This window comes from Enhydra lutris, unplaced genomic scaffold (assembly GCF_002288905.1).
Source record: "Enhydra lutris kenyoni isolate GAN:26980312 unplaced genomic scaffold, ASM228890v2 scaffoldscaffold33, whole genome shotgun sequence".
Taxonomy (NCBI): Eukaryota; Metazoa; Chordata; class Mammalia; order Carnivora; family Mustelidae; genus Enhydra; species Enhydra lutris.
In genome coordinates, this window is record NW_019154117.1 from 3,344,184 (window position 1) to 3,364,009 (window position 19,826).

A 19,826-nucleotide genomic window follows, 5' to 3' on the forward strand; every position below is an offset into this window, starting at 1 on the left:
TGAGGGAGCTGTGACCAGGGCACGGTGGTGACACGTGGTGGTGACAGTCAGGGAAACGGAGCCAGGGGTACGTGCAAACTCTATCATGTCTGCAGTTTTTCTGTAAACCTAAAACAAGTCTAAAAGAAATAAGTTTACAGGGGGAAAAAAAGCAAATGAGGCCTGACCTCACAACAGTCCTCAAACGGCAGGAAGAGGGGATAGTCAGTAAACAGGCAGCCTTCCAACCGCTGCCAGCCCTGGAGGTCTGGGGGGCTCAGGGCCGCGGGGCAGGAGGTGGGAGGGTCGGAACGCCCCAGCCATCTGGGGGAGGCTGCCTGTCACTTCACTTCTCAGGTCCTGCTCTCTCTGGCTTCGTCGGAAACCCCACCGTGGCAGGCAGGAAAGGCTCTGGGGCCACGGGCTCCAGAACAGGCAGCGGCAGACCGAGGGGACAGTGGGAGAACACCCTCCACACACACACGACAACCCCACCCCCCACACACACACGACAACCCCACCCTCCACACTGGAGCGGGGCACACGGCCTTCCAGACCAAACCGACCATGACAAAAAGGCTCAGGAAACAGCGGCCCAGCGAGCAGGGACCAGAACCAGCACAGTCCACCTGCCGGTTTCGCGACCTGCAGCCCCGCCTGCACGCTCCGGCTCACGCATGTCAGGCACGGAACTTGTCCGACATACACGGCTGCTCCCAGGCAGGTAACCGTAGACCCCAGGACAGTCCCTGAGCGAAGCTGGGGAGCTCAGGGTGAGGAGCCAGCTGAATGTCAACCAGGAGGCCTGCAGCCGGGACCCGGGCACGAAGCCCCGAGGGGCAGGATGAGCCCATTCCGCCGGAGCGCGACAAGCGGTGTCCTGGGACAGCAGCGTCCCCAGGCGCCTATGGACTAAGGGGCGGGCGGTGGCCGTACATCCTGCACAACAGGAGTCTCTCTCATGTTCTCAAGAAGCTGGAACCAGGCTGGTTCCAGGGAGAATGCAAGCTTTTCACGACCCACTCTCCGCTTCGAAACACCACGTGCTAGTGCTGCGTCTGCAAATCCATCCCCTCAACCCGTCCGGAACGAATAGAGGCCGTTACCCCTCAGCAGGGTCAGAAATCCGTTTCCCGCCTGACGAAGTTCAGCTGGCGGAGCCCCCAGGCCTGTGACCCCAGCGTGTTCCCACACCTCGAGGCGGGCACCCCAGGACGGGGGCAGAGGCCAGAGTGCTGCTCCGCACGGGGCTCCCCGAGCCCCCGACTCCCACCCTGCCCCGCGCTCAGAGCACGGCCAGCCAGCCCTGCCCCGGCAGATGCGGTCTCTCCCAAGGAGGTGTCCTGTCTCGGGTCAGTCTCAAGTATTTAGGGTCTTTCCTCAGCCTGACCCCAGCTCTGCCTGCCTCCTGTCCTAAGCCTTCAGCCAACAGTCAAGGTGGGGACCACAGGGCGCCCTCCCTTCCCACCAACTCCCACCGACCAGTCTGGAGGAGCTCGAGGTGGCCATGGAGGAGGGAGAACGCACCGGGCCGGGGGGGTAACATGGGGTGGACCAGGCAGGCAGGCGGGCAGCCCCATGCCGTGGGCCGCACCCCACTCCAGACTACCGGCCAGAGGGGCCCCCTGAAGTGAACCCTGCCAGCCACTGCTGGCATTGCCCTGAGGGCCCCCCAGACATTTTACAATGAGGTAGGAGGAGACAGGAGGGGACACACCTGCTGGCCGAGGTAGGGCACAAAGCAGCTCTCCTTTGAGGGGGGGAGGCAGGTGAGGGGCCCTCCGAACTCTAGTCCTGCACCCAGCTGCTGAGATATGGCACGGCCTGTAGACGCACGGTCACCCCTCTGTCTCACACACCCCTGGGCCCCGATCGGGTCACTCACACATCCACCTCCACATCCTGGGCCCAAAACACACACACACCTATCCGGGCAGAGGCAGCACACAGCGCAGACGCAGACCGCAGGGACCCAGCCGCAGGGGGAGCTGGAGAGCTCTGGCATGCACGGCAGCAAGCTGGGGCCTGCTCCAAGAGCATCCAGACTGGGATCCCAGGGTCATCACCCCTCCCCCATTCTTCCCCCAGAGCCCCCTTACCTCCCCAAAGGACCCCCATCTTCCCCCAGGACCTCACCCCCCAACTCCCCACTTCCTCCCCCCAGGGCTCCAACCTCTGCACTCACCCTCCCCACCAGTGCTTCCCCCAGCCCTGCAGCTGGTCTCTGATCTCTCCCCATCTTGCCCCTCCATCCACAGCCTGCAGCACTAGGACAGGATCTGGTTAACTAGATGGACACTAGAGAACGTCCCGCTCTGTCCTGATCCCACTGAGTTGAGAATAAAATGGGAACTCCCATCCCTGGCCCACATCCCAGGGCGCCTCCCCACCCATATCTCCTCCCAGACAGGGTACTCTGGGTGGCCTCTGACCAGAAGCAGGCTGCCCCGCATAAGGGTGCCCAGCACTGCCTGCAGGGCCTAGAACGAGCCCAGGGCCTGAGGTGGCCACTTTTGACCTGACCGCTGCCTCACTTGGCAGGGGAAGAGCTACCCCAACGCCCATCGCCTCCAGTGTCTGAAATCTGGGGAATCCTTGCTGCCTGCAGCACAAAACTAGTATGGCTTTCACTGGCTGGAGTGGAGAGGGGGCTGGGTGACCCATGGACGCGGGCCCTCTCCCAGCCAGATTCTCCTAAGCAGACCTGGGTCCTCAGGAGTCGCTGGGAGTCACTGGGAGAACAAGGGACCACAGTCAGGAAGTGCCCAGGACTGGGTGCAAACCAGTGGCAGGAAACGCCCTCACCTCCCAGTTGTCCCTGTTGTCACAAGCCTCTTCAAAACAGCTGGGGAGATTGGCACAGGGTGCCAGACAGTTGGGAAAGACACTCCACAAACGCCAATAGGAACCAACCCTGGAGCTTCCAGACTCCAACAGAAGGTTCCAACGTGGCCCCATGTGGCATGCCCCTCCCCAAAGGTCTGGGAGCTCTCAGGAAGCCCCACCACTCCCTCCCCAGGCCTGTTCATCCAGGAGGCAGACTACATCAGGCTACAGTTTCTGGATTTTTCCAGGATGTCAAGTGTCATGCTGCAGGACCCCCAGCCTTAGTCACTCCTGCAGGGAGATGGGACCTGAACCCCCAAGTCCGTGTCCTCTCTCCAGCTGGTGGCAGGTCAGCCCAGGAAGATGGTGAGTGGGGCCTGGACAGGAATGGTCCTGTGTCTCCAGGGATATGCTACCATTCCCTGGAAACACTATCTTGAGACCCCCTGCTCAGCCCAGCTTCCTGATATCCAAACCCAGACTAGCTCTTGACAGGGTGTCCAAGGGGAAGCAAAATGAGGGCCAAAGCAGGCAAGTGACAAGAAGAGCTCCCAAGTATCGGAGTTCCTGTCATCAGGCTAGGTGCACTGTGGTCTGAGAATGCTGGCCACAGTGGGGGTGGAGGGTCCCTGAGCCGCAGACTAGCCCCAGGGCACTCTCCAGGCACCATCTGGACACTCACATTTGTCCACATTATGTTAGGCACAAGAAGGAATGAGGGCCACCATTTATCTCCGTGTAAAGCAGAAAACGGTACCCCACTCGGAGGACCCAGTCCTAGTGCACAAGGCCAGAGACCATGGCCACAGCTTCCTGGGGGATGCTGGACACCCCAGCACAAACTCATGGTTCAGTCAACAGCCCAGGCTACTGTCCCAGGGGCTCCCTCACTGTCCTCATGCCCCACTCCACCCAGGGAGCAGAGCGGAGCCATGCTGCAGGCATGGGCCTGCCTGCCTTCTGGGGTCCTGGGCAGCACCCCTGTCTTTGGGGGCACAGCACTGCTGTCCTACCCATCACATTGTGGTGTCAGCCTCAGCGAGCTGGTCTCTCATGCCTCGGTTGGCTTCCCTCCCAGTCAGCACTGCCCATCACCACCACTCTGGGGGCACTCGGAAGATCAGCAAGGCCGCGTGCAACACGGACCCAGCAGCAGGCCTCGCCTGCCCCACCACGGTTTCCTCAAAGGGGAGGCCAAAGGAGGTAGAGACCTGCGCGTGCGCCCCTCCCTCCCCCCGCAACAAGTGTATGAAAAATGCCAGGATATGACAGAGGCAAGGCTCAACGAACACGGTTACAAAGGAGAGCACCCCACCCCATGTGTGTGGACACATGGGCACAATACGTCCCCAGGCGCACCGCTACGTGTGTGCGTGCCCCAGCACACCCACGAACACCTGCGCCCTGCATACGCCTCATTCTGAACATTCAGCCGCTAAAAGGTGATTTCTTTAAAAAGGGTGTAAAAGTACCAGCAATGAATGATCCAAAAAGTAAGTTCCAGAAATGGTCCCACTTACCACTGCACCCAGAGGAATAAAATACGTAGCAATAAGCTTAACAAAGGGATGAAGGATTTACAAAATACCGCCGAAGAAATCAAAGACCTGACTCTAAGTAAATGGAAAGACACTCCAAGCTCAGGGATCAGAACACGCAACGTCATTCAGATGTCAGCACTACCTACGGCAGGAATCTACAGATTCAGGGCAATCCCCGTCAAAACCCCACCAGCCCCTTCCCAAGAAACAGGGACAGATCCTTAAATCCCTATGGAATAGCAAGGCATCCTGAGAAGCTGAAATAGTATTTTAAAAAGAACAAAGCTGGAGGTCTCACACCTCCTGGTTTCAAAAGCCACCACAAAGCTGCCGTCCCCGACACAGCACGGCTCTGACGTTAAGGAAAGACACACGGACCATGGAAAGGAATAGGGTCCAGAAAGAAATACCCGTGTGCAAGGTCAAATGCTTTTCAATAAGGCTACCGACTTTCAACAGGGAAAGAATGGTTTCTAAGCAAGAGGTACTGGGGTGACTGGATGTGCACTTGCAAACAAGCGCAGGTGATCCCTGCCCCAGATCACACAGAAATGAACTAAATCAGAAACCAAACAGGAGAGCTAAAATTCTTAAAGTCTTAGAAGAAATCAAAGGGGCCAATCTTTGTGACCTTGGATTTGACACTGGATTCTTAGATACGACACCAAAAGCGCAGGCAACAGAAGAAAAAGGGTAAGTTGGATGTCACCGAGATTAAAACTTTGGTGGATCCACGGACACAAACACAGAAGTGAAAAGACACCTCCCAGAATGGGAAAATACTGGCAAATCATGTATCTGATAAGTGTCCAAAACATATAAAACACTCTTACAATTCAATAATAAAAAGACAAATACCCGAATTTAAATATGGGCAAAGTGTCTCAACAGGCCTTTCTCCCATGAAAGCAGACAAAGGGACGACGAGTACATGAACCCACAATCGACATCGTCACCCATTAGGAAAACGTGTATCAAAATGATAATGAGATTCAACTTCATAGCCACGCGGAGGCCTGTGACTTAAAGAGTGGGAAAAAACAGGTGTTAGCAAGGATGAAGCCGTATCAGACGGCTCCCACGTCGGCGGCGGCTCGCGGAACAGGGCAGCCGCTGTGGAAGCCAGCCGTGGGCACGTCAACAGTTAAACACAGAATAACCACAGGACACAGTAATTCCCCAAAGAGACAAAAAGAGGTCTTCAAACAAATAACTGTACACGAGTGCTCACGGCAGCACTGCTGACAATGGCCACGGGAAAACCCCAAGTCCAGGCGAGTGGGTACAGAAACGTGGTCCGCCTGCCCGGTGGAGTACTCACTCGGCCCCAGCAACATCCGTGAAGTTCGGACACCCGCCACAACACGGAGGGCCCTAAAAACCACGCTACGTGTTAGAAGCCACACACACAGGTTCCACACTGTAGGGCCATTTGTTGGAAACATCCAGAACAGTGAAATCCACCGGGGCAGAGCAAACACGGGGACGGCTGTCCAGGGCTGCGGAGGCGTGCGGGGGATGCGGAGCTGCTGATTAAAGGGTTCGGAGTTTTCTTCCAGGGTGATGAAAATGTTTGGGAACCAGATCGAAGCAACACTAGATACCATAACCCACGCACTTTAAAATACTCACGGTCACGACGTGTGACTTTCACTCCCAATTTAAAAGAAAAAAAGATAAAAGGCTAGTTCTCCACTTGCCTGGACGAACACCACAAGGACCTTCAGTCCTTGTGTTCTGCGATCACAGCCAGCCACTGGCTGGAATCCTGTGTTTTCTCGCAGATGACCACGCGCACTGGGGGGAAGCGGACAGACTCTACAGCAAGCCAAGGAGCTGAGGACCAAGGCGGATAGGAAAGAAGATGGAGCAAGGGACGCCTGGGTGGCTCAGTTGGTTAAGCCGCTGCCTTCAGCTCAGGTCATGATCCTGGGGTCCTGGGATCGAGTCCCGCATTGGGCTCCTTGCTTGGCAGGGAGCCTGCTTCCTCCTCTCTCTCTGCCTGCCTCTCTGCCTGCTTGTGTGTACTCTCTCTCTGACAAATAAATAAAATCTTAAAAAAAAAAAAAAAAAAGATGGAGCGAGAGGGAGAGGGGCAGAGGCAGAGAAGCGGCTCTGAGCAGGGCGGTGGGGAACCGGGCACACCTGGGACTTGGTTGGGGTGGGGGGCTGCCAGGAAGAGCCCAGCTTGCCCACCTCGTGCCACGAGTGAGTCCCGGCCTCAAAGGCATTTCCTTCCATGCGGGTCTGCGAAACCGTGGACATGAATGGGGTTGTCGGTGCCTGGTGGTGGTTCCGGCCCTTGAGCCAGAGGAACCCAAACTGAACGTGTGCACCTGCTGGTCGAGAGGAGCCAAGTCCCCTCTGCTTGAAGTGAGAGGACGAGGGGGCCGGCCCCACAACCAGCCAGGCCACCGCGGGAACCAATGAGGAGAAGGAAGCCCCATGCCAGAGAGCAGCCCAAGGCCACATCGGCCAGTTAGAAGCCAACTGGGGGCTTCGCTCTTCCCACACCAGGTGTTTTAGGAGCTGGATTCTTCCAGCACACCCCCATTTCCTGGCACACTGACGCTCAGTCCCCTCGTTCTTTTGGGATACAGCCCTGCCACATGGCCAGGCGCCGTGAGTGCAGAGGCGAGGGGATGGCCCCAGAGGATGGGGTGCAAGGTGCCATCCGCAGCCAGGCCCGAGCCCGGGCGACCCCGACCGGTGCCAGCCGCAGGACCGAGACTCACACCCAGCACGCTTCTGGCTACTGCTTCCAGTTAAAAGCAAACATTCTGGCCATCTCAGTGAGCCCAACTCCAAGCCTAAGGACCAAGGGACGGGGCCTCCTCTCTGCCCTCTAGACCCAGGAGGTCTCCCCAACCTGCTCAGCACTTCTTAAACTCACGCACAGAGAATTTCTTGTTCTAATTCATCGTTTTCCCTGCCAAACCCACCAAACACACCTCACTTCCACCTCCTCCCATATTCAGGAATCTGGTTCAAGGACTTAACAGCCCCCTCCGGTTGTGCATTGGCCCTCATGGGCCTTCCTTCCCTCCAAGGACACATACTCCACGGGCCAAGAGGGCCAGCCTGGAGCTCTGCTCAGTGTCACCTGGCACCCATGGGGGCCGAGGACCTTGACGCGGCTCTGCCCCAAGAAGCTTATGGCTGGGTGGGATGGGGGTCATAGTAAGACCCCACAAAAGCCAACCAGCCCTGGGAAGGGGAGCCCAGAGACAGGCTCCTCCTGTGACGAGGAGCCCAGACAGAGGGAATCCACACCAGAACGCACCCCAGCCCCACCTCTGCTGTACCCACCATCTCCCATCTGGGGACTGGCTCCTGGCCCCTCTGCCGTTGTCCCCCCTCCTCGTCTCCCTACCCCCCCAACACCCACCCCCACCCTGTGTCTCCATGACAGCCAGAGGAACCCTATTAAATTCACCCTCCACTCCTGGGCTCAGAGACTCAACGGGCTCCCCCTTCCGGATATACCGGAGGCCATCCCTGATGCGGCCTCCTTGCCCTGTGCCTGCTCTTGCCCCCACGGGGCTTCCTCAGGACTGGACAGGGCACCCCAGGCTGCCACGGAGCTCGTCATGTGCAAGTCTGACTCTGGTCGAAGGAATCCCAAGAGGAGACAGATCTGCCTTGCAAGCCCAGGAACCTCTCCAGCCCACACAGAACACGCACCCAGAAACATTTATCGAGAAATCAGGGAAACTTCTGTCGCCAAAGGGCTCACACTGTACCTCCGGCCTCCGAGCTCCTTAAAATCAATTTTACTGCCTCCAAAGCCCCTTGGAATCGACAGAACAGGTGACTGAAAGAGCACCAGAAAGCTTTGGGATGCCTGACACTTCAACAGAATCATTCCTGTTGCAGACCAGGACTCTCTGCACCCAGGTGGTGACAAGGGGAGATGCCGGTCCCTACAGCGACCAGCCCCGGCACCCACATGCCTTGCTGCAGGCCGGGGTGGAGGACACAGGGGTCTGGTGGAAGATACAGGCCACCCAGGTGCCTGCCCCACCCAGGAGAAGGACAGTCCCCAGTGCCCATGGGTGCCACACCAGCCCATCAGACACACAGACGAGACAGTTCAGAAGGTGGCTGGCCACAACTCCATCTCTCCCTAGTCAAAGCCAGCTTCCCAGGCAATGCCAGTCGGTGCAGGTGAAGACCGGCGGGGCTGACAAGGTGCTCCAGCCCCAGGGAATGGGGTGCCACCCCGGCTCCTGCCTTCCTGGCGGACCGTGCTTCCAGCCCAGCCCAGCCCAGCCCAGCAGAGAGGCCTCCCTAGGGACCAGTAGGATGGCGGCTCAGGGTGCCTCGGGCTTCCTGCAGAGGCAAATGCACTCTGGGAGCAGGCTCTGCCTCTAGAATGGGGCTGCCCCAACCACACCCTGGCCTGGGGACACTGCTGGAGCCCTCCCAGCAAAGACTGGGCCACTGGGAGGGTGGGTAACCACAGAGACCCTTCCCAGTCCTCCCAAAATAAGGTGCCCTGGAGAGATGTGAAGGATCACAGGTGGGACAAGACTGAGCCTGTTATTTTAACAGTTATGTTTACTTTTACAGGTACTGTCTACGGCAAGTTCCACTAATGTGCTATTTCAGGGAATGATACGAAGTTTCGTTCTAAAAGAAATATTCAGGAGACTGAAATGCACCTTGGGGTCCTGGAACAGGAAAAGGACAGCACAGGGAAAACCTGCCCCAATGACCTGCTAGGGCCTGCGCTTTGCTTAACGGCCCCACGCCTGTTTCTGCCTCAGTTGCCCTACTTGTAGCGTGGTCCGGGCAGGCGCTGCCTTCAGAGGAGGCATCGTGACATGTATAAGGACACTGAACCATTTCTGTAACTCTGTAAGTCCAAAATTCTCTAAAATAAAAAGTTATAAAGTATTTAAACTTAAAAAAAAAAAAAAATGAGTCAAGGGGCACCTGGGTGGCTCAGTCGGCTAAGTGTCCGAGTCTTGATTTCGGCTCAGGTCATGAGTTCAAGCCCTGTGTCGGGCTCCACCCTGGGCATGGAGCCTACTTAGGATTCCCCCCACCTCCTCCCTCTCTCAAAAAAATGAAGTAAGATAAATAAAACAAAATCAAATAGTCAAGTTGTTGAACACAAAGTCCTCCACAAAGTGGGATGTGGATCTAAAAAAGTCTGGGTCAGCCAGGACTACCTGCAGATGGGACAGCACAGGGATCATCACATCGCACACCCTCCTGTTACAGAAGAAGGGTCCATGCAGGGACGGGGAGGGAGGGTGCCCAGGGCTGTGAGGGCCACAGATGGCCCAGGCCTGACCCCGACCCCGCGTGCCCCATCTGGGCACCTGCCCTGAGCTACCTGGGAAAGCTACAGCCTCAGGGCTCCCTCCTGCAAGGGACCCTTGATTAGATGCACAGAAAACATGCCCATGGGAAGGGGAAAAACACAGCCCCTTGCAGACCCCAGGGCCCACCCCACGTGGATGGAAATGAATCTGAGCTGATGAAATGGCCTGTGCCTACATTGGATCAAATCAAAGACCTCCACTGAGAACTGAGAAATAAGGAGTAAGGCCTCCCCAAACGTACGTCTCCCCAACTCTGTCTCAGCGTGTCCAGCAAATGCCACCCACCAGGCACCAGCCCTCAGCCCCTCTCCCCTGCCTGCCCTTCACTAATGGGTACCCCCCCACACCCAATCTCAAAGCCTAGCTCAGACCTCGCCTGCCTTCCCAACCCAGTGGAGTGGGCCCCTGGGCAGCCCAAGGTCCTCCCAGGCCCTCCCCAGACCTGGGCAGGTAGGGAGCTCAGCAGGCTCCAGGTGAGGTGGGGGAAGAGAGGGAGGACCCCCCCACCCCATGCAGGGCGTTCAGGGTCAGCTTCCCAGCATCTCTGGAACAGAGCAGCCCTGAAGGATCAGATGGCAGCTTTCACCCTTGGTCCGGCCATGAACTTTGAGGGGATACCAGCTGGTGGGTGCACAGCAGCACAGTTCTGGAGAGTCCCATGTTCAGGCCCCGGGGGCTCTGCAGCCCTGGGCATCCACGGGCAGGAAGGCAGCCCGTTAGGCCCAGGGGATTTTAGGAGTTGTCCCTGCTGGGAACAGTCCCAACCCCTCCTCACCAGGTCCCTGTCATAGGCACTGAGCTGGGACCCGGGCCTGGCGCTGACCCAGCTGAGCAGTTCCTGTCACATCTGGCTGCCTGGTTCCCCAACATGGGAACTGGCAGGGCCACCGGCCCATCTACCCTTTAAACAAGCAGGAGGTTCTCCTCTGGGGACTCGGGGAACACCCACCAGCACACACGGCCCTTCCGCCCCCAGCACCTGGGCTTTGGGTCCAAGGAGGCAACCACGGAGGGCACACAGCCCTGGCCAGCCCCTGGCCAGCCCCCGGACCCCGTCCTGTCCAGGCCCAAACACGTGAGAACCTGTTGGAGCAGTTTGGGCACCACGGGCACCTCCTCTTCCTCCTCCCCGTTTACTTCTGGGTGGGAAGGGGCCTCGCTTTTGAAAACTAGGCACAGGGCCAGGTCACGGCCATGGGCCAAGGCCCAACTCTACCTCCCTCCACCCCACGGCCCCCAGAGAGCATAAGGTCAAGTCAAACCCGGGGCGTCCCTGTCTGGAGCAGAGAAGGGGGGAACGGGGCACCATGCCGGCCGGGGAGGAGGCGGCGGAGCCCCAACACCCCCACCCCCCACCGACGCCGTTCTGTCACCCACCCCCGCGGGGCGGAGAGAGAGGGGAGGGGAGGTTCGGGGTGGGGGGAAACCGGCCGGGGTCCCCCCAGCCCACCCGGCCCTGACCGCGTCCCGGGGCTCGGGGGCCGCGACGGAGGGTGGGCTAGCCGGTCGCCCCCCTGGCCGGGCCCGCCGGCGTCCGGGCCGCCGCTCGCGCCTCCCGGGGCCCGCGCGGGGAAAGTTCCTGCAACTTCGCGGGGGAGGCGGCGGGCCGGGCCTGGGCCTGGAGCCGGCCTCCCCGCGGCCCCCGCTGTCAGCCGCCCGGCCCGCGGCGCCCCAACTTCCCCGCGCTGCCCCCGGGCCCGCTTTGTGCGCCGCGCGAGGGGCGCCCGCCCCGGCCCCGGCCCCCGCCCCGGGCACAAAAGGGCGCGCGGCCGGCGGGAGGCAGGCGGCGGCGGCGGGGGCCTGCGGCGGGCGCGCACCGGGGCCGGGGCCGGGGCAGGGCTGGCGGGGGGAGGGAGCCGCCGGGCGGCCGGGGGGCGGCCGGGGGCAGGGGCCGGGGCCGGCGGGCCGCGCGCTCACCTGCCGTGGAACCAGTCCTTGCAGGCGTCGCACTCGATCATGAAGCGGGTAACGTCGTAGGGGAGCCGGCACACGCAGTACACGGGCACCGTCGCCATGTTCGCGCGCCGCCCGCCCGCCCTCGGCCCGCGCTGCGCTCCGGGTCGGGCCGGGCGGGCCGGGCGGGCCGGGCGGGGGGCCGCGCCGGGCCGGGGCCGGGCGGGGCCGGGGGCGCACGACAGCCCGCGCGCACCCGGCCGGCGCGTCCACACAAAGCGGGGCGCGCGGAGCAGGGCCGCGCCGGGAGCCGCCCGCCGGCCCCGGGGCGCAGGGCGCGAGTGTGCGCGGGGCCGGGCCGCGCGCGGGACACAAAAGGGAATGGACGCGCGGGGGCGGCGGGCGGGGAGCCGCGGCCCCACCGAAGGGACCCCCGGCCGCCGAGCGGCCTCTACGTCAGCGCCCCGGGTGGCGCCGCCTCCGCCCGCCGGCCTGGGCCGCCGCTCCCGCCGAGGGAAGGCGGGCCGGGGACCGCGGGGAGAAGGCGGGCCGGGGACCGCGGGGAGAAGGCGGGCCGGGGGACCTTCCGGGGAGAAGGTGGGCCGGGGGACCCCTCTGTGGGAGCAGGTGGGCTGGGGGGGCCTGCCTGGGAGAAGGTGGGCTGGGGAGAAGGAGGGCCGGGGGACCCCCGAAGGGAGAAGGAGGACTGGGGGCACCTGTCCGGGAGGGCTAGGGGACCCCAATGGGGGAGAAGGCGGCCCGAGGGATCCCTCTCGGGGAATGTGGGCCAGGGAGGAGGGCAGGGGGGTCTCCCGTGGGGGAGATGGGCTGGGACACCCCTCTGGAGGAAGAGGTAGTCTGCAGGACCTACCAGGGAGAAGGTGGGCAGAGGGATCCCTTGGGGGAGAACGTGGCCTGGGGGACCCGCAGGGGAGAAGGCGACCAGGACCTCTGCCAGGAGTAAGTGGGCCAGGGAGACCCCCTGTGGGGGAGGATGGATGAGGAACCAAGTCAGCACAAGGTGGTTCAGGGAAAGGGGGAATGCAAGGGAAGGGTGGGGGGCACCACGAAAGAAAGTGATCTGAGGATACAGGGGTAGGCAGGCCCTGGAGACCCCTGGGTGTGGGATGAGACCCTCAGGATGTCCTTCCCATTCAGAGGGCCAAGGAACAACTACTTGGCTCCAACTGTCTTCTTACCCAGCAGAGGAACAGGGGGCAGCTGGGGTTTTTTCTTGCTTTTCCTCCCTCCTCCTTTTTGGGCTGGGTACAGCCAACCATCCCGAACAGGATCCTTGACTCTCCTGACACTCAGCCCCCAGAGGAGGACAGAATTCAGGGGAGCCAGGAGTGCGCTGGCACAGGTCAGCTCATAAAGACAGAGTGATTATGTGGAGTTGGAGCCCCGCCCCCATCCCTGGTCAGAGCCTCAGGCCTCCGGTCTATGTCAGGAATGTGGCTACAGGGCGACCGGAGCTAGAGGGGTGGGCAGGAGGTGCTGCTGCCTTGCTCTGAGCCCTGCAGCCTCAGCCGGGTGGTCAGGGTCTGGGGGATGAGGGCCTCTGAGGGCTCCTTCCACCCACCTGTCCCCTGCCCCCTCCCAGCAGCCTGCATGCTCCTCTGGGGGTGCCGGAGCAGAGGGACTCCTGATGTGCAGTAGGGAGCCTGCATGTGTTCCTGTGCTCTGCCCCCTCCTCCTGGGGGAGGCTGGCCACCCGAAGCCCAGAAGTCCAGCCTGGACAGAAAGCCTGGTCCAGGCTGCCTAGCAGCAGCCGCCCTGACAGGCAGGTGCTCACCTGAGGCCTGCAGCCTCTCAAGGCCACCTTTCCCGCCTGCAGGCAGCTCAGTGGAGGTGCTCCCCGCTCTTGAGCCAAAACCCGGCCCAGCGTGGCCAGCCGCCGCCCTTCCCCAGCAGATGACCCCTGGACCGCAGCTCAGCGGTGCCAGCGGCAGGGCCTTAGCTGGAAGGCTCCAGCATGAGGAGTGAGAGTGGAAAAGACACTGGGTGATGCGGGAGGGGGGAGGAGGGATAAGCTCCCATCCCCCAGCCCCTGTGCAGCAGCTCAGTGCCTTCCTACCTGAATTGCAGCTGTCACCCTCCCCTCTGGAGTCCTCCTCCCCAGACCTGGTGCCGAAGGCTCTGGGAAGCACCGTCCACCATTAACACCCTAGTATGAGTTAGTGCAGATGAATGGTGCTAGCGCTGCAGGGGGGCCCAGGGCACCGGCCTGGCACTGCTGAGTGACAGCCGCCCCGCAGCAGTGCTGTGGGGCTCACTGCCCACCTCCACCCTTCGCGGTCCAGCGAGGCCGGCCCTGTGCTACAGCCCTCCAAACAAGGACAGCACCCCAGCATTTAGCTTACCAGGGGCTGGCTTAGTTCCTCAGAGGCCCCAGCAGCACCCCCCTGCACCCGCCTGCCCCGTGCTGCCTGGGAAGCACTCAGCATCAGCCCTGGACGGCCGGCGGCCCCCTGCTCCACAGACAGGTACCCAGATGGGTGCCATTCTCCGGAACACCCAGGTGGAAGCCGCTCGGTCCCTCCCGAGGAGCTGGCCGACTGGCGGGAGAGAGGAGCAGGCGGGGAGCTCAGACTTCCGGGGACTTGAGGCCATTCCGCCTGCTCTGCCCTCCCCATCTGCATGTGTCCACTGCACCTGGAAGTGTCCACAGACATGCTTTCCTGTTACCCGAAGCTCTTCTGAGGCTGCGGGCTGACTACAGACTAAAGTAAGCATCCTGTGGGTCCCAAATTCTCCCTGTGGTCACCCTCCAGAAAGCCCACCTTTTCCTCCTCCCTCTCCTTCATTTCTTTAGGTGTGCACTGAGCACCTGCTATGTGCTCTGTCGCAGCTCCTCTTGCTGTAAGGGAGATAGTGACACATGCCCCACAGTGCCCTGGGGAGACCAGGCAGCAGGTGGGGATGGGTGGGAAGGAACAAGGGCCCTTTAGAGCGACCTGGGCTCAGAGGCCATGCAGAAGAGGGGACGTGCACAGGGCCAGACTCATGGACCCAGGAAGCAGGGGCCAGTGGCCTTAAGATGCCAGTGTCCCTTCTGGCTGCCCACCCACACTCCGCCCCTTCCATGCTGTCTGCCCTGGGTCTCAGTGCCCACCGAGTCCACGCCATTCCTGGGGGCGCAGTCCATGTAAGCGTCAAGAGCTCCCCACCTGCCCGCGTGGCCGGGCCTGTGGCAGGGCCGAGAGGGGGACTCCCAGCAACACACCCCGCAGCTAGCCTCAAGGGCGGGACCTGTTTTATTTGCCTTGTTTCATTCTCCTTGCTGCCCAGTGGACACACAGCATGTTTCAGGTCACGCCAATTCCCTCCCTCTCCACAAAGTACACTGAAGGCTAGCACAGACTTTTCTTTTAATGGCAGCAACATACACAAGATAACCTTTACTGTTTTGACCAACTCTAAGAGCACAGCTCTGTGGCATTAAGTATGTTCACGCTGTTGTGCAGCCATCATGGTGCACCTCTGCAATCCTGGCCCCAGTAGACGAGAGCCCCCCATCGCCCCTCCCCCAGCTCCTGGTGCCCACCGTTCTACTTCCTGTCTTCGTGAGCTGGACTGTTCTAGGGACCTGCATGTCGGTGGACTCCTGCGGACTTGGACCCTCTGTGACAGGCTTACTTCACCTGGCACAGTGTCCTCCAGGTTCAGCCGTGCTGTAACAGGTGTCAGGATTCCTTGCTTTGAAAGACTCAGTACTATTCCATTCCGTGTATAACCCACGTCTGATTTGTCCATTCTTTGCCAGAGGACTCTTGATTTGTTCCCACCTTTCGGCTGTTGTGAGTAATGCTGCTATGAATGTGGGTGTGCAAATATCTGTTCATGTCCCTGCTTTTACTTCTGTGTGTATACGCAGAACTGGGATCGGTGAACCATGGGGTAGCTGTATTTCTAACATTTTGAGAACCCTCCACACTGTTTTCCAGAGTGGCTGCACCGGTTTGCTTTCCCACCAACAGTGCACGAGGGTTCCAGTTTCGCCATATCCTCACCAACCTTGTTGTTTTCTTGTTGTGTATGTGCGTGTTCATTGTAGCTGTCCTAATGTGGGGCTCACTGTGGGTTTTTTTTTTTTTTAATTTTGAAGTAAAGATTTTTATTTTGATTCAATATAATGCTAGCTTTTGATGGCAAAAACTTGTTTTCAGTGCCACTCCCTGATCATTATGGGTTTGATTTGCATTTTAAATGTTGGGCCATCTGTATGTTTTCCTTGGAGCAATGTCCATTTGAGGACTTTCCTCATTTTTTATTTGGGCTGGGTTTTTTTTGTTGTTGACTTGTAGGTGGTCTTTATATATTCTGGATATTAATCCCTAATCAAAGAGACGATTTGCAAATGTTTCCTTGCGTTCTAGCAGTTGTCACTGCACTCTGTTGATCAGTTGTGTCCTTTGACGCACGAACATTTTTAATTTTGAGGAAATCCAGTTTAACTCTTTTTTTCTTCTTTTGTTGCCTGTGCATTTTGATGTCTTATCCAAGAAGTCATTACCAAATCTAGTGTCATGAAGATTTCACCCTGTGTTTTAGGTTTGGGCTTTTGATCCATTTTGAGTTAATTTTTGTATTTGGTGTTAGTAAGGCTCAGGGTCCTGCTTTCGCATGTGGACATGCAGTTTTCCCAGTGCCACGTGTTGAAAGCACAATTCTTTCCCCCATTAAATGGTCATGGCACCCTTGTCGAAATCATTTGACCAAGTGGGCAAGGGTTTATTTCCGGGCTTTTTATTTCTTTCATTGGTCAGTATGTCTAGGTTTATGCCACACTGTGTTGATTCCTGTAGCTTTGTAGTAAATTTCAGAATCAGGAAGTGTGAGGCCTCCAACTCTCCTTTTTTCAGGATCATCTCAGTTCTTCTAGGCCCCTTACAACTATATATGAATTTGGTAATTGGCTTCTCCATTTCTGCAAAAAGGGCTAAGATCATTTCGACAGGATTGCATTGAATGTGTAGGTCATTTCGGGTACTATTGCCATCTTAGCAATGTTAATATTCTGATCCACGAACATGGGAGGTGTTTCCACTTCTTTGTGTCTTGTTGCCTTCAGCGATGTTTCAGTTTTCAGCTCACGAGTCTTTTGTCCCCTCGCTGAAGTGTATTCCTAAGTTTTGTTTTGTTTTTTTTAAATGTTATTTTAAGTGGAATCGTGTTCCTGATTTCTTTTTGGGATTGTTTTTTCTTAGTGTATGGAAACAAAACTGATTTCTGTGTGTTGATTTAGTATTCTGCAACTTTGCTTAATTTATTACTTTTAACAGTATTTTGTGGAATCTTTAGAGTGTGTAAGTCTTGAGATTGTACATAAAAGCATGCCACTGGTGAACAGATAACTTTACTTCTTTCTGTCTAATTTAGATGCTGTTTGGTTTTTATGCATGTCCAATTTCTCTGGCTAGAACTTCAATACCGTGTTGAGTAGAAGTGGTAAAAGTGGAATCTTTCTCGTTTCTGATCTTGTTTTGTTTTGAACTTTTCCACCATTGAGTATGATGTTTGCTTTGGACTTTTTATATGTGGCCTTACTATGCTGAAAAAGTATCTTTCTATTCCTTGTTATTTTTATCATGAAAGTGTGTTAAATTTTATGAGGTGCTTTCTCTGCATCAGTCGAGATGATCCTGTGGGTTTTCCGCCCTTCATTGTTAGGGCGGCATCTCACAGGGCTTGATCTTGAGACAGAACTATCCTTGCATTCCAGGAACTAATCCCACTTGGTCGTGGTGTACCACCTTTCTAACTCACAGGTGCATGCAGTTTCCCAGTATTTTGCTGAGAAAGTCACATCGGGGTCTTGAGGGTTCTTGTTTCCATAGTTCACTTTTCTTGTAGAGTCTTTGTCTGGCTCTGGTATCAGGGCAATGCTGGCTTCAACACTGCTCCCTCCTCCTCAACAATGGGGAAGAATTTAAGGATTGGTATTCATTTTTCTCTAAATCCATGGTAGAATTCACCGGCGAAGCTTTTCTTTATTGGGAGGCTTTTGGTTATCGATTCAGTCACGGTAATAGCTGCAAGTCTGTGAGATGGATGTCCCGTTTCTTCATAATTCAGCTTTGTGGGTTGTGTGTGTCAAGGAGTTTGCCCTTTCCACCTAGGCTGTCCAGCGTGTCAGTGCACAACCAGTGCAGGTCTTATGGCCAGGAACCAGGCAGACACATCCCACCGCTGAAGAGCTCGTGTGCCAGAACAGATGACAGATGAGAACGGTCTGGAGGGTGGGAGAAGTCAGGAAGGAGGTACTAGTCTGGGGTTGGGTGTATGCTCTTATAACACAGGAAGCCATCTGGTGAATGCCAAGAGAGTTCTAAGAGCAGGCCCTTGGGAGACCTGGACCAAACTGATCTGCTCCAGAACCCAGTGAAATGAACAGTGACCCATGGGCACTTTGGAAACCTTCTGGCTTTTCCCGATACTGTATGAGAGTGCCCTTCTTGCTGAGCCTCTCTAGGATGGCCCTGTGATGTTTGGAAGCAGTGAGCTTGTAGATAAGAGGTTCTCAGCCCAGTGACTATCTAATTTCCCGTCCAGAGGAGGGCTGTTCATAAAACAGCAACATGGGGCAAACAGGCTACTCTGGGAGAGCCAGCCTCAGGTGATACTTACACAACCCACACCTGGATCAGTTAGGTCTGAGGAGCTGGATCTGCACAAATGCCAGGGCTGGCCGCAGTGGGATGAGACCTGGATCGGTCTGCTGCGGTACCACCAGCGGCTTGCTTCATGAGTTGCTGGGGCCCGCTGGGCACAATGGACCGAGGCCATCCTGGATCATTTCCACCCAGCCCCCAGGTTGTCCCTCCTGGAGTCCGCGAGACATCACCTGCACAGTCCAGCGCACAGCACAGGGTGAAGTGCCTGGTGCAGGTCCATGGGGTCCCTGGCTCTGCTGGGGAAGCTGTGAGGAGAGGAGTGAGTAGAGGCCCAGTCCTCAGCAGCCAGAGGCCCCCCGTGGGGGAGGGCAAAGCAACCTTTGCAAGGCTCACTCCACCAAGTGGGGAATAAGGAGCAAAGGGGAAAGGGCAGTGAATCAGGCATTGTCCAAAGAATTCACGGCAGAATAAGATGGCAGGAGGAGAGAGCTGGTGTCCTTGTGCCCACCCACAGAGGTTGCTGAGAGGGATGTGTGCCCTGGCCTGGGTTTTTAGAATTAAAAAAGCCAGGATATTAACAATCTGTTGACTGGAGCATGGACAGACTGAGGGCACATTAATGTACAAATGGAAATGTCACCCTCACGGACAACTGAAGCAATGCAGGTGAAAACCAGAAACCCACTTTCCTGTCCCACTGGCCAAGAGCGGGGCTAGTCAGCGCTGAGGACCAACACGCCCTTCACTCCCCTTGGCTTTCCTTCCAGTGAGAGGCTAATCCCCCACGGGGTGTGTGCGCCCACCTGGAGACTGCTCCCCATCTCCCAGGTGCCAGCAGCACCCAAGAACCCTGTGCAGTGGCTTCTCCCTTCACCTGTGGCTTCTCTCTCCACTGATGCCTGCCCTGAACCTAAGCCCAACCTTGCTCTGCAGACAACATTTGTCCCCAACCCCAGCAGCCCTCCCTGCCACACGCCCTTGCCCTGTATGCTCCTTGTGTTCTTACCTGATACAGCCTCACATACACACCCCTGGACTGCACCCTGGACCGAAAGTGCCATGAAGAGCTGGCCCTTGCCGCCCTCTAAGTCTGGTACTAAGTCTAAATCTGAACACTGGTACAACCACTGTGTGGGGCCTCCGTCACAGCAGAACATAGTGGCGGGAAGACACTGCGGTGGTGCTGGGTGGTTCTGGGCGCAATGGTGCTGGGCTTGGTGGTGCTAGGTACAATGCTGGGCAGTGGTGCTGGGCTCAGTGCTAGGCTCAGTGGTGCTGATGGCGGTGGACCTGGGCGCAGTGGTGCTAGGTGCAATGCCGGGCAGTGGTGCTGGGTTCTGTGCTAGGCTCAGTGGTGCTGGGGGCAGTGGTCCTGGGAGCAATGGTGCTGGGCGCGATGCCCCGCACGCAGACCCCTCACCAAGGGTGCTTGGGGGCTGGAGTCCGCTGTAAAGTTCCCACAGACGTCTGTGGGCTGCGGAGAGGGACAGATGCAGGTGCGCCAGGAGGCGAGCATCTCGAGTGATTTCTGTTCCTTTCTGTCTAGCTGCACTCTCGGAAGTTACAATAAACGTATTACTTTTGAGACAAGCAAACATGATCAACAAAAGCTCTTTTAACAAAGAAAAACAAGTGTT

General features: G+C 57.8%; 1 protein-coding gene across 3 annotated transcripts in view; it reads right to left on the reverse strand.

Moving 5' to 3' along the window:
- The window catches only part of LOC111153547 (PHD finger protein 2), a 68,349-nt gene extending 56,611 nt beyond the window's left edge, over window positions 1-11,738 (reverse strand). For all 3 annotated transcript variants that reach the window (XM_022512628.1, XM_022512626.1, XM_022512629.1), the window contains exon 1: window positions 11,597-11,738. In XM_022512628.1, coding sequence (XP_022368336.1) covers window positions 11,597-11,694 — 98 coding nt within the window. In that variant the 5' untranslated portion in view covers window positions 11,695-11,738. The remainder of the gene's footprint in view (window positions 1-11,596) is intronic.
- Between the last annotated feature and the right edge of the window lie 8,088 nt (window positions 11,739-19,826).